This window comes from Sinocyclocheilus anshuiensis, unplaced genomic scaffold, assembly GCF_001515605.1.
Source record: "Sinocyclocheilus anshuiensis isolate Anshui unplaced genomic scaffold, SAMN03320099.WGS_v1.1 scaffold944, whole genome shotgun sequence".
NCBI lineage: Eukaryota > Metazoa > Chordata > Actinopteri > Cypriniformes > Cyprinidae > Sinocyclocheilus > Sinocyclocheilus anshuiensis.
Genome location: NW_015549559.1, coordinates 1,849,307 through 1,864,031, shown reverse-complemented (window position 1 = coordinate 1,864,031; position 14,725 = coordinate 1,849,307). Strand labels below are relative to the sequence as shown.

Sequence of the window (14,725 nt, the reverse complement as noted above, 5' to 3'; positions counted from 1 at the left end):
ATCTGTGCGAGTGTCTTCTCTTTGAACTTGAGGATTGAGGTATCTTTTTTTCTGTTGGAACTGACATTTTCTACGAATTAAGGGAGAACATTCTAATTCTCTTTTGGACTGACATGTTTGAACTGAAAATAATTATTTGAACTGATAAGAGGTGATATGTGTTTTCTATATTATTTTCTTTAATTGTTGATGTGGTAATCCAAAGGTATTGTAAATTTATTTGTTGGATTATATTGGCTGGAAATGTAAATTTAATTTTGGTTTGGAAAGGTAATTTCACCAAACACGCTGGAATTAGGAAACAAAGAACTATAATCTAACCCAAACTATTAAAACCTGTTAATCAGGTGTAACTAAATCAAACCTAAAGCCACTAAAGCAAATAATAAGGGAACTCAGAACAAAAGCAAATTCGTTAAAAGGGAAAAGAAGGAGCTAAATCTTTGCCTTTGGTTTTTGCATTTTTTTGTTTAATTTGGGAAATTGTTTTATTTTGTGACCAAGTTAAATCACAACTGATTTATTTCCTTTTCATTTAAAATGTATTATTGATTTATAATTATGTATTTTTTCCCTTATTGTTTAATGATTTCATTCCAATCACTATTTTCATATAAATAAGCGTGTCTGAAAAAAATCTGTGTGTGTGTGCCTTTTGCCTCCTACGACTCCTGTGTCTTCTGATTAGCCCATTGAATCCGGTACATTGCAATTGCTGAGAGATCAATATTAGTTCACATTTCAAAACTTTGATTTCAGCAAAGCAGGTGTTAACACAGGCAAAAGAAGAGCTATCAAAATCACCATCTCATTCAAAAACATGTTCCTTCAGAGACCGTAATCACTTCTGGAAATTCAGCTTTGCAATCACAGGAATAGATTTCATTTTATAATATATTAAAATAGAAAATATATGTAATAATATTTTACAATATTATTGTGTTTTACTGTCTTTTCTATTATATAAATAAAGCCTTGGTGAGAACAAGGAACTTCTTTAAAAAACTGAACTGTAGTTTTTTTTTGTTTGTTTTTTTTAATGTTCACTTTCTCTTTGATGCATAAAGACCTTTAAATAATGTTTCCTGTTTTGATGTGCAGTGGGTCAAGGTTTGGCCGATTAACTTTGAATAAAATAAATAATTAATAAAAAATTGGGCAGAGTATGTTATAAAAAAAAACGTCTCTACACTGTAATGCTATTTAAATTAGAAGAGCTGAATGTGTCCATGTATTCAGTGGAGTATGGCAGAGAGTGTACAGCTAACCCAGGCTGCCTGGTGTGTGAGACTGAAGCATGTTTTTTTACCTCAAGGTCTTCTGAACACTCACAGAAGGCCAGTGGAAGGCCATGACAGTAGACAGCATGTGCACGTACACACTCAAACACAATCACACAAATAGTCGGTGGTTTATGAAAAGGGAAGGTGAGTCTGCATGCAAGCAAAGGAACAAACACATCTGCTGAATGTGTCAGGCGGTGCAGGGATTCTGGGTAGAGGTGAGAGATCCTGCCAGGCGTTTTGATTAAATCCTAGAGGAAATTGTAACTTCCTCTTGCAGAGGACAAGGTCCTGGATCAACACACACACAAAACTAAGCATATGCAACTGTATCGAGCCTTCATTTTCAACCTTCGACTTGGTGCAGACTATAGACTCAAGTGAAGAACAAGTCAAACCTTACAGAAAGAGATACCAGTTTGAAATTCAGTATTTTGGAATATATGAAAAAATAAAGCTGTTGTATCTCAAAAAAATGTTTTGTTTTTTCCACGTTTTTCAGACGGTTTTCACGTTACCAAATTCCTACATCTGTGCTAGTTTCTCTTGTCACTCCATGATCTCTTGTCTCACCTAATAAAACAGTTTCACCTTCAATATTTTATGTCCATATGTTGATATATCTACACATGAGTGGGATCATGTTTTATCAGCTATTCATTGTCTCAAAATGATTAGGTTATTTTATCATACTTGTTTTTTGTTATACTGTATATAATCCCTTAGTTCTCAGCAAACAAATTTTCCATTTTGTGTCAGTTTTCCAGTATTATTTGTCTTTTTGAATTCTATTATTTTAATTTGAATTATGACATGAAGACATAAAAATGTGTTTCTAGCCACCAAAATGGTTGTTATAGTTGTTGATTGTTGTATAGTTTTGAGTCAGAAATGACTCTCGTCCTCTGTTGCACCAACATGAAAAAAATAAATAAAATAAATGTTGCAAATTATATTTTGAAGCATATGTTTAACAATTGTGCTTGTAATGGTCTTACGCCTGCAGAAATAGGCTTTCCGTTTTAGGCAACAACTGTGTCTTGCACATGAGCTTTTAATTCTGTCTGTGCTTCATGTAACAAGTTTAAGCAACAATGCTGCCAAGATTACCAGGTTAAGATACCAAAGAACTCCAAAATCTCTTTGTACTTAGTTTTGTTTAATTTGTGTATTTATTATTGACACTTCAATTCAAGATCATTTGTTTGGAATTTATTACATCCTTTCTTTTTTTAAATCATATTTAGGAATTCAGTGGATTGTGTATTGTCTGTGGGAGTTTGTCATTCTGTATGATTTATAAGCTTGTTTTGTGCGTTGGGACCAAAAAAAAAATGTCCCCACTAGGGATATGCCGGTATCAAATTTTCATGTTGCGATTAATTGCTAATGCTTTTATCACGGTGTACGGTATTATCACGGTATTGAAATTTAGTTTAAAAAAAAAGTGCTGCATTAATACAGTATAACAGGTTTAATAACTTTTTTCTTATAACAAAAATAACTGAACATTTAAATGCAATAAAGCAATACAGAAAAATGTATACAGTTAAAAGTTTTACACAGATTAAAGTGCAAAAGAACTATAAAGACCAATAGGTATCACTTTACAATAAGACCTCATTAGTTAACCTTAGTTAATGCATTAACATTCACAATGAGCAATAGCTACATTTGCTACAGAAGTTATTAATCGTTGTTTAAAAAATACAAGTCTTAGTTCATGTTAGCTCATTAAATAACACAGTTGCAACTTTCGATTTTAACAACGTGTTATTAAATATTGGAATACCTAAGATTAATTAAATGAATTTTTCATTGGCAGTTTATGTTAACTAATTAATTAACTAATGTTAACTAATGAAGCCCTAATGTAAAGTGTGACCGAACAATAAAGAATCAAAACACTTTCAAACAATATCTAGGGCATGTTGTAGTCCAGATTAAAATGTAAAAAAAGTTTGAAAATAAATAACCTATTAAGTCTAAATATTTAAGTATTTGGTGCTGTGATGAACATCATGGCAAATACACAAATCTGAATGGCTGTTTAAATCATTTAAACATGATTCAGAAACAGAAAGTAGTGCAGCTGCTTTGTTTACAGGGTTTACGGGGTAAAGGCTGCATTTAAATGAATTATTATATTATTATTATTATTATTTCTGCAGTTTAGCGCCATCTGCTGTCAGAGAGTGAACGTGTGCTTTCATTCAGAGCGTCTCTCACATGTTCCGCCATGTGCTTCTAGTCTGCGCTTATTTACATCAGAGTGCGCACGGGTCTTTCAGGCAGCATACAGCGTTGTGCATTTTGACCAGTTTATGGGAAAAGTATTCTTAAAATGCATTCAAAATTCGGAATAAGTTGTTATATATAATTATTCACGGTATTTAGAAGTGCCCACGATAACAATATCGTGCATATTCATTACCGTGATATATCGCATTACCGAATACCGGCACAAGTCTAGTCCCCACACAGACAAGGATTTTGGATATTGCCATCTTTGTTGGGACATTTTTTCCCCCATAACATAAGGTATACCTGAACCACACACAAACACAATATGCCGTTTTCCGAATATTTTTTTTACTGAAAGACAGTACACATGGATATATTATCACCCTCCCTTTCTTTTTTCATATATCCAGGGTTGACGTCCATCTGTGCCTCCGTTTGACTCCTCTAAGAACAACAGTCTCTTCCACACAATTCATTCAATAATAAAAGGTTAAAGGTCAAAAATTGGACTTCAAATAAACCATGTACCCACCATATGCATGCTTTCATAATAACTTTTTTAGGCCCAGGTATACTTCATTTTCTGTGCGGACGGTGTGTGCAGACATCAGAGGACTGTGCTGATGACGAAAATTATGTACTGTACTATGAACTAGTTTAGAGTAATCTGGTTAATTTCTGCTATTTTCAGATCAGTATAAACAAAACATTTTCTTTATTCTAGCATTTTAGCAGTTTGTGTTTCTGTCTGACTTTGAGTGCTGTGGATTTTTCAAATGTTCTCATTATGGATACACTTTTTGTTTTTGTGCTGATCTCAATGTTTTATTCAATTTTAAGCCATGTGGAAGGATATATGTGACTTCATGGAACAATAGGCTCAGAGAGACAGAGAGAGCGAGAGAGAGAGAGAGAGGGGAGGATGCTTTAGGATGGCCAGTGTTTGGATCAGGAGCAAGATTTGTCTCTGAAGCCGTGGTTAAAGGTTTACAGAGCATTGGCCCCCCAGGGAGCATCTCACACTTTAAAGCCTCGATTTGTCTTGGTGGCACCTCTTATCTCAGGAAACTGTTTATCTCAAGCTTCCCTTTCTCTTTGCTTTGTTTCTTCCCTCCACTTTTGTTTCCTGTTTAGTCATTGTTTTTGTCATTATTTCTGGTTTACCATCTTTCTCCCCCTCTCTGACCATCTGCTCCATTCAAAAAAATTACCAAACTCTATTTACACTCTTACTAACCAACATTTATTTCATCATGTCTGTCTTTCTCCTATTCACCACATGCCATTTCCCTCCAGCCGTCTCAGTGTTCCCCGCATGCAGTCTTCCACTCACCTACGTCCACCCACTATGCCATTACAGTAGCTTTCTTTCATACTCTGTCCTTCTCTTCCTTCCTTTCTCCTTTCTCTCCTCTCTATGGCCTGTGACAGAAAGGATAAATAACGAGCATCATAAAGCGCTCTCTCCATTAGCCGTGCTGTGGTGAGTTTGCCAACTCTGTCATTCTGAACAAAACCATGCAGCTCTTCTATTTGATCCACACTTCAAAGAGGGATCCCCACTGTTCACCGCTCAGTGCTCTAATTGTGTCCTCATTTTGGATGGGGCAAAACCCCCCAACTGCTTCAAATCCAGCGCTGTGGCACCCAGGGAGCAGTTGGGGGTTCAGTGCCTTGCTCAAGGGCACCTCAGTCGTGGTATTGAAGGTGGAGAGAGTGCTGTACATTCACTCCTCCCACCTATAATCCCTGCCGGTACGAGACTCGAACCCGCAACCTTTGGGTTATGAGTCCGACTCTCTAACCATTAGGCCACGACTTCGTGCACACAAAGCTCACAGTGTTGATTAAAGAAGCTAATCTGTGACCTTTATGAACCAAAAAGCCACCGATAACCATGAAGGAGACATTCTCAAATGCCAACTAGTCCGATTAACGTGTATACATGCTGAATGAAGCAAAGTTACAATCACATTATCTGTTAGTCCGACTTCGCAAAAACCAAACTGGTACAATTTCAGTCAGATTAAAGCATTTACATATTAAAAAGGCATGTTATTGCTTTATTCCAACTGAAAACTAACTTTTAAAGTGCATATAAATGCATCTGCATTACAACCAGAGTTAATGTCTTGTGTTAAACACTATTGGCTGTGATGCCAGTATATGAGGAGCCCTACATGTGTTTGAGTATGTGTATGCATCCGGATGTTTGTGTGTGCCTCATCAGATAAAACGGCATTCTTAAGTGGGACACCACAGTTTCCCCTTTTTACACCAGGAGCCCTTAAGATAAAACACCACATCAGCGTCCTTTTAATTACAGGATGAACCTTTAAAAAGAGATGTTTTACTCCTAGAGCACAGCATCTTGGGCTTCAGTGCATCTTTAATAATTCGTCTTTTGTTTGATGCTACAATTAGTTTTATATAAACTTTCTTAAAGGAATAATTCACCCCAAGATAAACATTCTCTTATTAATTTTTACTCACCCTAATGTTGTTCCAAAATGGTATGACTGTTATTTCTGTGGAAGAAAAAATAGGTTTTTCCTGTCTCAGCCCCCCTCCCCCCCATATAATGAAAGTTAATGGGGTTAACAGTGTTGTTTTAGATCCCATATGGGGAAAAAGAAACACTTCCTACAAATATGTTGAGCAGGATATAGAAAGTTGTAAAGGTTTGGAATGACATGAGAGTAAGTAAATGATGATGATGATGATTATTATGATTATTATTATTATTATTATATGCCAGCCTGCTGTCTCTCACCACCCTCCCCCAACACACACAACTGCCCCAGACCCCCCCTCTTCTGACACACAGCATGCTGGGTCTTAACAAAGCCCCGTTCTGCAGCCGTCCCAGGACTCTGCACTGTACTGCAGAACTGTTGCCCTCTGCCCTCTCGCACACCCAGCACTCTTTTGTCCCACAAGAAAAAAGCAATGGTCACATGTCCACTGAACACCCCACAGCTGCTGGCCTTGTCCTCCTCTTGCTGTCTGTCTATATGCTGAAATATTTACAGGTGATTTAAAACGATAAAATATTGTTTATTATCATTCCAATGCCATTTTGGAATGTAACAGTTTTACTGCAGGGCCATCATGAGAAGAACCACAGGACGTGTGATGAGATTGGATCATTTATTCGATTAGATATCATATTGCGAAAGACAAGAACTTTCTAAAGAAAACATCTGCATGATGCATTAATCATTTCGCAAAGTAAAAGCAACTGATGAGCCATTACAATGAATTAATGTCAGTACCTCCCTTCCCCCATACCATGTATACACACACAGCCTCATGCAGGCTTCAAAGGCGATGATGGGAAAAGCCATCTCTCCACTGGCCGCTTCAAAGCACAGGAAGTGTGTCAAAGCGACTAGCCGGCTGGTTCCCAGCCCTTGCGTGTGTGTTAGTGTGTGAGCAAGAGAGAGAGAGAAAAAATATGTGTATGCAGGGTATAATAACATGCTCATCTCTGTGCGTGTATAAATGCGTGTGTGTCTGGGAGGTTCAAAGCCAGCCAGAATCCTCTGTTTTGAGAGGCAGGATGTGAAATCTGCTGTGACATTGATGCCCCACTCTGGCATATGCACATGAGTTTTTCCACGACCGAGGACACGCACAACTTGTCCTAGAAAAGGTTCTTCTTGTACAGTAGAGAGTGATGCACTGGAATGTCTTTCTTCAGAACTCTCTCAAACCTCATTCAGCTTTCATTAGAAAGAATTGAAGGAGTTCAGTTGACTATTATATATATTAGTGCTTTATTTACATCACACTGTGCTTGCTTATGGTAGTTGTCTGCACCTTCACTGACTGTAAAGTGAAGTTCTTTATACATAATTGCAGGATGTTTTTTTCATGAATACTTCACGACTAGAAATCAGTGGTTAAGTTGTATTTACAACACTGTTCCAGAACAGTTCAACTCAAATATTCCGATGTGTCCCGCGCATTTTATGGAGGACTGTTTCCTGATCCTGGGATAGCAGACTACAATGTTAGCAGGCTGTTCTGACTCACAGACTGTAAGTACGTTTTTTATATTTAAAGAATTTGCCACTGACGATTCAAACGCGAGTTTTGAGCAGTGTAGAGTAGCGTTTGTAGTTTGTCATTTCTCCGATCACAAATGCAGACATGGTTTTGTTTACGCGGCGCGATGCAACGCAACGCGTAAAAAGACAGTATAAGTCATTATAAACCGTAATTATGTCCCCACTGGATGCAACAAATGCCTCGTTTATAATGGGTTTTAATGTTTTTGTCTAGTCGCTCCGGCCGGGACAAGGCATCACAATATGTTAAGCAAGGGGCGTAACATTTCCGTCACACGCTTGAGGTATTCGGCCAATCACAACGCACTGGATGGCTGGCCAATCAGAGCACACCTCGCTTTTCAGACCGATGAGCTTTGTAAAAATCGCGTTTCAGAAAGGTGGGGCATAGAGGAGAAAGAATAATGTTCAGTATGTGGAAAATAATGTGTTTTTTTAACCTTAAACTGCATAAACACATTTCATTACACCAAATACACAAAATAATGTTCTTTTTAGCAACATCATATGACCCCTTTAAATTATGCCAATAGACAAGTTGGAATCCAAGTAATGGGTTTCACAAAAGCATCATGAGCTGCAGCACAAATATAGACTGTGTGCTTGTCATCTATAGAACACTGTGCACAGAGAAAGAAGCACTTTGTGCTGCTGATTTGTATGAGAGATTAATTCTGTTCCGTTCTTCCCTCTGTTGGTGTGACTGCTGTAACCTGCATGTTCCTGTGTCAAGCTGCGGTTTCTTAAGGCACTGTGGAGAAATAAATTCTCAGGATAAGGGATTGGGGGAGCGAAAGTTTTTTTTTTTTTTTCTTAAATGGTCTTTAAATGTCATATATCACCTGCATTTATTTACTTTTTATTTTAAATTTAATACATTTTAACATATTTATTTCAACAAATGCATCTATTTTCTATTTGTATTCATAATTTTGGTGCTGTAATTATAATTGTTAACAATATTGTCAATAAAGTATTGTTAATGACAGATAGACCGATAGATAGATAGATAGATAGATAGATAGATAGATAGGAATGATTCTAGGTAGATTCTATCTGTGAGGTTTGTTCACACATAGCCTTGACCATTATTGGTGTACATAATTAGTGCGCTATATAGGCTAGCTACATTACATAGCTAGTTAAAAAGTTTTTTTCAAAAAAAGTTTCAAGCTAACTTGTTACCAGAGTCGAATTTACAGTTCATCCAGACAATCATTTTTCACTCTTTAATGTTATTCAGCTCCTGTCCATAACAGCGATTGGTGTCCGCTCGGCTGGGCGTGTTTAGCTGACATCCTGCTCATTGCGCCCACGGGGGCCTTTGCGCTGCTCTTTTTTATATTTGGAGACTCCAAAAGAATCCTGCTTCCCTTTCATGTGCCGCCTCGGTCCAATCAGACTGAAGGAGAGGCGGCCTGCGCGCGGCGTCAATCACGCTCGCTGAGTGGCTGCAGCGCCTCGCGTCTCGTCCGCTGGAGCCGCAGATCACTCGATCCTCCGCCGCTGCTGGGTGTGTACGGAACCCGCGCGCTCTTCTTTACGGACGCTGACAAATATCGCACTCTTTCTGGATTGTGTTTTTTTTTTCATTTCTGATGTTTCTCAATTGCTCTCCGATGCAGAGAAATGGGTAAACTTCATTCCAAACATGGTAAGACGGTATCTCTTTGGTTTTGTAGAGCAAGTCTTTGATTTTAAAGCGCGTCTGATGTAGTTCTTTCGAGTAATCCATTTATACGACGTCTTTTCCTTTTAAAGCTGCTATTTGTAAAGCGAGGGAGAGTCCTGAAGGTGAGTATACTACTTACAAATAATAGAAATAAAAACGCTTTTATTTGAAACGGTTGAACTGGCTAAATGACTAATAAAACAAAGCTGCATGTTTGAACATTTGATGTAAACAAAAAGAAAAACGTTAGAAACAAACTTGAAAACTGTTTAACTGATAAATACACAATGATCATATGTATAAATGGTATCTTCTTGCTCTTTTAGGCGATAGTGTTGTAGTTAACGCGTGTTTGGCGAGGAAAGGACCGGATGACTGGATGGTTAAACAGAAGTATTACTGCCCGAGCTCTCGTGTAGATCAGCAGGACTGCCAGCAGAAAAATACCTGCAGACTGTCTCCACGGGTACGTGAACGCTTTTAATAACTCTTCATCACACGTGCATGTTAAATGTGTGAAGATTTTGGACTTCATTTCAGTCCAAGACTGCAGGAATCAACTGTATGGGTGTTAAGTTATTCTTGACTGGAGAAATGTTGCGCACTTTGAAGTAAGTGATGCATGTACGGAACTCTTTCAAGTTTGCATTTCCACTGATCAAAAACTTTGTTTTGTTGCGATAAACATCGTTTACAACTGTTGTTCTTTCCGTTGTTCTGCATGAATTCAGTTCATGGGTAGGCTAGTTGACATGAAATATCAAGCAGCGGTGTGACGCGCTGTAATTGATCTAAAACTATTTTAAACAAAGAATTCCAATTATTCTGTAATTATATACATGCGATTTGATGACCTCATGTTAACTGAGAGACTAAATGGAATATTTGTAAATTTAAGAATTAAGTCGTTGCATCACAGAACTAGCCTATTTAAAATGAACTAGTAAAGTAAAAAAAGGTGGTTTAAAATGGTGATAAACTTAGGTTATAAGAAATGTTTACGCGTTAGAAAAAACACTTTTCGTTACGCATGTGTACATTTTAATGTCCATGTTGAATAAAAAAGTTAATGGACATATTACAAGTCAACTACGCTTATTGGGTTTTAGATGGTGAAAGCGTATATCAGCAATATTCGCGTTGCAGTATGACCGTTGCCTGCTTCTAGAGGCCACACGCGCTTTTAGACCACCCAATTCACGCGCTTTGAAAACGACCGTGCCATTGTTTTGTGACGTCATCAAGAACAATAGTTTACTCTCTGGAAACACTCTGTAGTTTGAGCCCAACTATAAGAGCCAGTGGCGTCATTACCAGGAGTGATTAAAGGAGAATACACGTTTCCCTTTAACGATGCCTGTTAAAACGCTCTCCACGGTTTCAGCTGCTGCCTTTGAAGCCAGAGGAGGAGATTTTGTGTTTTTATTCCTTTGAATGATAGGAAGAGGAAAAGTCTGGTTTCCAGGCAGGTTCAGGCTGTTTATTTATGACAGACACATCATTTAGAGAGGAAATATCAAAAGGTAAATAAATAAGTAGGTTTGGCATATGTATTTGAAAGTATAGTTGGATTCTTATCGCCTTTCTTCTTGCAAGCAAAGAAGTTGCATGTTTCTATCTTGAATTTGCCCAACAAGGAAAATGCTTTAGCAGTCACGTTTAGACAAAAGGCTCGTCAACTTTTCACTTCGCAGCTCACATGGGTACATGGTTTATTTGAACGTGGTGGGAAGAACTGTGTGAGGGCTAGGAACAGATGCAAGTTCTCTCTGTAGGTAATAGATCACGGCGGGGTTGAAAGCATTGCAGGCTGACAGGCTGGTGACAGCGCTGTATTGTGAAGTAGAGAGGGGGTGGAGGGAGGGCCAGTCTGTCTCAGATTTGGCATCCTAGTAAACACATAAGAGCACTGTCGTTTAGGAGAGGAGAAATCCTCTGGAAATACCTCAGAGTAAGCCTCTTTTGGTCAAGGGCTTTTGCAGAGTCTCAAAAGACTTTTTTGAGGGTTGGAGAGATAGTGAGAGATGCTGAGAGTGACAGAAAAAAGTGAAAGGCAATCCAGAAGCCTGCTATTAAACAGCCGTCTTTACCAGCAGGAGAATGCAGCCACAACTTCTTAAACCCAGTCCTCATATGTGGACATCCAAACACAAACCCGATGCTCTCAGGAGTGTTGCTGGAGAAATGCTGCATTTCTTTTCTAACTCTCTAAGAAAGTAGTGGCAATAAATGTTTATTTAGCATGCACGATGCATAGTACTGCATTGCAAGCAAAGAAATTGTAAACACGTGTGGATTTTAGATCTTGTGGCCTGAAGGGGAGAAAATAAGTTTAAGGAGCGCTGAACGCATAGCTCTTGCCTGGTTCAAAGTTCACACAGTTTGAAGTGTATTACTTTTTTCACTCTCTGCTGTGAAAAGGAGGTTTTATTGTAGCTGGAGAGATCATAATGCACTGAGCAACAGTTACAAAGTCTGAAATGACTTCATTGATTTACCTGATTTATGTTTATGTAACTTTATAGAGCCATAAAGTTGTTCACTTTTCTCTTTTAACATTTTCCTTCATTACTTAAATATGATAATCTGAACCAGGGTTTGTTTTAACAAAACCTGATTATTTTTCCTCTGATGTACTAATGAGGAGTTTAAGAAACAATAGCAGTACTGAGAAGTGTTTGTGTGTGTGTGTGTGTGTGTGTGTGTGTGTTTTTCCAGTTGGTGTGAAGTGATTTGGCCAGGCTGGAAAATGATCCCCACTAGGGCTGCACAATTAATCAAATTTCTAATCGCGATTACAATTATGGATACCACAATTACGTAATCGTTCAAAGCAGCAATTAATCGTTCAAAGTCCACTTATGTTATTCAGTGTGCTTAAGATGCTTTTTTTTCTTTCTACATGTTATCTTAAGGGTTTTTCCATTGTTTTAATTTTAGTTTTAGTATAACACTATAATACCATTTATATTTTTACTTTTTTTTATAATTTAAAGAAGAAACCGATCCGATGTAGTCTGGAGGTTTTTTTTTTCATGGTCTTTAGTGGTGCTTTAGAATAATGTTGATACTATAAAATACACATCTTTTAAAACCAGCTTGTCACAAGTTATTATTATAAGTTAAACAATCTACTTAAGATTTTTCTTATTGAGAAAAGTCGCTCATAAACCTCACTCATAAATGCAGGCTGATAATACTGGGACTAATAGAGGCTACCTGGAGAGTTAGTTAGTTATAGCAGCTGTGCTGAAGTTCTGACAGTTGTGTGTGTCTGTGTTGCAAATGTGGTTCCCCTTCAGGAACTCGAGCTGCCTCGGAAAACGCTTTGGGAACGCCTTCAGTGTGACCATGCTCTGAAAAACATGTGAAATCAGTACAGTAGATGGGCAAGACGTCATAAGTGGGTGACGTTGCGACCAGAAAGCTATAAAAGCATATGCTATATTTCGGGTGGGGACACACACAGTTTGTGTGTGTGTCTGCTTGGGAGTGAAGCACGCAGAGTCAGCTCTCGAGGGAGCTGCCCGCATTGCGAGCATTTGCTACTGCCTTGCTTCGCTCTCGGAAGGCTCTCTTTGAAGAAGGGAGCCTTCACCGGCGTTTCTCGCAGCGCCGGCCCCGCTTTCGCCGAGGTGTCATGTTTAGTGTATTTATATTATAAATTTGTGCATTACTTGTTTATTGTAATTGTAATTTATAAAAGCCCTCCTAGGGACAAGTGTTGCAAATTAGCTTCGGCTACAAGCACTATGGTACATGCATGGGATGATTGTTTTTTACATTTTCATCTATGTTTATTGTATCTGTCCCTAACAAATAAAACATTAAATAAAAATAAAAAATATGGATCCGGTGAAGGGAATGTAGGTGGGCCCCAAGCAGGCTCTGGTAATGGAACAAGAAGTTAACACTCTTTTGAGAAAGGAGGCCATCGAGGTGGTCCCTCCTCTCGACAGACAGTTTGGGTTCTACAGCCGGTACTTCATCGTTCCAAAGAAGGATGGAAGTTCCTGAGGTTTGCTTTTGGGGGCAAAAGCTTACCGGATTCTTCCGTTCAGCCTTGCACTCTCACCCCGCACTGGGAACGAAGTGTGTGAATGCTGCTCTGGCTCCTCTGTGACTCCAGGGCATCCACATACTCAACCAAATCGACGATTGGTTGATATTAGCTCAATATGAGCAGATGGCGGTTCGGCATCGAGATGTCGTTCTCACTCACATGAACCACTTATCTGGACGTGGTGTGGGATTCGACCACGATGCAAGCACATCTGTCTCCTGCTCGGAGCCAACATCCTGTCGAGGCAGGGGCCGATGCCCGGGGAATCAAGGCTTCACCCCGAGGTGCTGAAGCAGATGTGGAGAGTTTTTGGCCAGGCTCAGGTGGACCTGTTTGCGACTCTGGAGACATCGCACTGTCCCCTCTGGTTCTCTCTGACTCATCCAGCTCCATTGGATGTCATGGTACAGATTTGGCCGAGGCTTCATCTGTACGCCTTTCCCCCAATCTCTCTACTCCCGGGAGTTCTGGAGAGAGTTAACCGGGATGGGGTCCGTCTACTGCTAGTGCCCCGTTCTGGCCGGGCCGAGTATGGTTCTTGAACCTGATTTCCCTTCTCGACGGCTCTCCACGGGAGATTCCTGTCAAGAGGGATCTCCTCTCACAGGCGGAGGGTACTATCTTCACCCCTGCCTGGAGCTGTGGAAGCGTGGGTGTGGCACCTGAGTGGACACAACTCGCAGCTTCCTGTCTCTCAACCGAGGTTTCTCCTTTCTCTCGCCTTAGCCTTGTTCTTCCACACTAGGCAGGGATTTGTAAGTCTGGCCGCGTGGGCATACTCGTTCCCAAAGCGTTTTCCGACGCAGCTCGAGTTCCTGAAGGGGAACGTCTCCAGGTTACGAATGTAACCATGGTTCCCAGAGGGAACGAGACACTGCGTCTCAGTGCCATACTTCCGGCATCCCTGTTAGCGCTTGCTTCATTCCTAGAAGCTGACGCCGGTTCCACCGCACATGGTTTTATAGTTTCCTGGTCGAAACATCACCCGCCCATGACGTCTTGCCCATCTATTGTACTGATTTAACATGTGATTCAGAGCATGGTCACGCTGAAGGTGTTCCCAAAGCGTTTTCCGATGCAGCATCTCGTTCCCTCGGGGAACCATGGTTACATTCGTAACCTGGAGACGTTCAGATGGTGTGGACGGTGGGGAGTCTGAGTCAGGAATATGTTTGATGAGTGTGTTTGTGTTGTGCTGTGTTAACGGGCCTTCACACACAAGACTTTATGTAGCACTGCCTGTTACATTTTCCAGTCTGGTTTTCATAGGTGCTTTGTAGGGCTGCACGATAAATCGCATGCGATATTTAATGCGGATCTTGTCAGAAAGCCGGTTCTGTAATCAGCGGTAAATCTCCATCACCTGCGGGCTTTCACATTGAGCAGCATT

The 14,725-nt window shown here is 39.6% G+C and overlaps 1 protein-coding gene across 2 annotated transcripts in view; it reads left to right on the top strand.

The window, feature by feature from the left end:
- Positions 1–8,993: 8,993 nt before the first annotated feature.
- The window catches only part of LOC107657122 (protein naked cuticle homolog 1-like), a 40,394-nt gene continuing 34,662 nt past the window's right edge, over positions 8,994–14,725 (top strand). For both annotated transcript variants that reach the window (XM_016445140.1, XM_016445139.1), the window contains exons 1-3: positions 8,994–9,254; positions 9,362–9,394; positions 9,599–9,738. In XM_016445140.1, the coding sequence (XP_016300626.1) occupies positions 9,230–9,254; positions 9,362–9,394; positions 9,599–9,738 (198 nt within the window). In that variant the 5' untranslated portion in view covers positions 8,994–9,229. The remainder of the gene's footprint in view (positions 9,255–9,361; positions 9,395–9,598; positions 9,739–14,725) is intronic.